This window comes from Hydra vulgaris, chromosome 10, assembly GCF_038396675.1.
Source record: "Hydra vulgaris chromosome 10, alternate assembly HydraT2T_AEP".
Taxonomy (NCBI): domain Eukaryota; kingdom Metazoa; phylum Cnidaria; class Hydrozoa; order Anthoathecata; family Hydridae; genus Hydra; species Hydra vulgaris.
The window spans coordinates 52,566,534-52,567,526 of record NC_088929.1 but is presented as its reverse complement, the minus strand read 5'-3'; the positions used below and the strand labels follow the sequence as shown (position 1 = coordinate 52,567,526).

Here is a 993-nt window from a genome sequence, read left to right as displayed (position 1 = left end):
TTTCGTCTTCCTTGATAAAATAAGACCTAAATCCATTTTCATAGTTTATACTGCATACTTATTATTTCCTTTGCTATTGATGGAATTGTATAATTGTGATGTTTTTTTGATTTGCCAAAATGCATTACTTTGCATTTTGACTCAATGAAGTAAAGAAGCCATGTTTGGGATTATTTTTTTGCATAAGTCCTAAAGGTCTTATCACAGAACACCGCGGAAGTGCATTTAACCGGGAAGTTCACGCCTCCTTCCTAACCGTGACGCGAAAATATATCCAAAGGTTGTTTCGAACCTGGATCTCCTGCTTATATAGCAAGCGCTCTAACCACTGCGCCACGGCCGCACATTTTGCTATATTATTTATGTCATTTTGTAATACATTTATATTGTTGATATTGTTTATTTTTGCTAATAATTTAGTATCATCAACATACAATTTATATACACTTTTTAATAGTTCTGGGTTCTGGCATATCATTAATATATATTATAATAAAATAGGAGCTTGCACGGATCCTTGAGGTACACCACTCTGAACCTCTTTCCATTCTGATGAAAATTGTGCCCTTACCACTTTACTACGATTTTTTTTTAAGAATCAAGCCACTCTAAAGTGTAACCGATAATTCCATAAGCCGACAATTTGTGAATTAAATATCTATGCGGAACAACATCAAAGGTTTTTGCAAAACCATTGAATATTACATCAACCGCATTTCTTTTAGATAATGAACAGGCAATAAAGTTCATTGTTTCAATCAAATTAGTTGTGCATGATTTGCTGTGCACAAAATCATGTTGATTAGTTGAAATTAGGTGATCTCGTACTAAATGTTGAACCATACTGTCTTTGGCAATTTTTTTCATAACTTTACTAACAACTGACGTCAAAGAAAATGGACAATAATTGCTTGTAATTGGTTTGCTACCTTTTTTATATAAAGTTGTAATGTGTGCAGATTTATATTCAACCTTGCAAATACCTGATTGCAT

At 32.8% G+C, this 993-nt stretch overlaps 1 protein-coding gene across 1 annotated transcript; it reads right to left on the bottom strand.

Moving 5' to 3' along the window:
* Nucleotides 1-591: 591 nt before the first annotated feature.
* On the bottom strand, nt 592-993 carry LOC136086464 (uncharacterized). The gene has a single exon (XM_065808761.1). It carries the CDS (start codon nt 991-993, stop codon nt 592-594), a length of 402 nt encoding a protein of 133 aa, XP_065664833.1.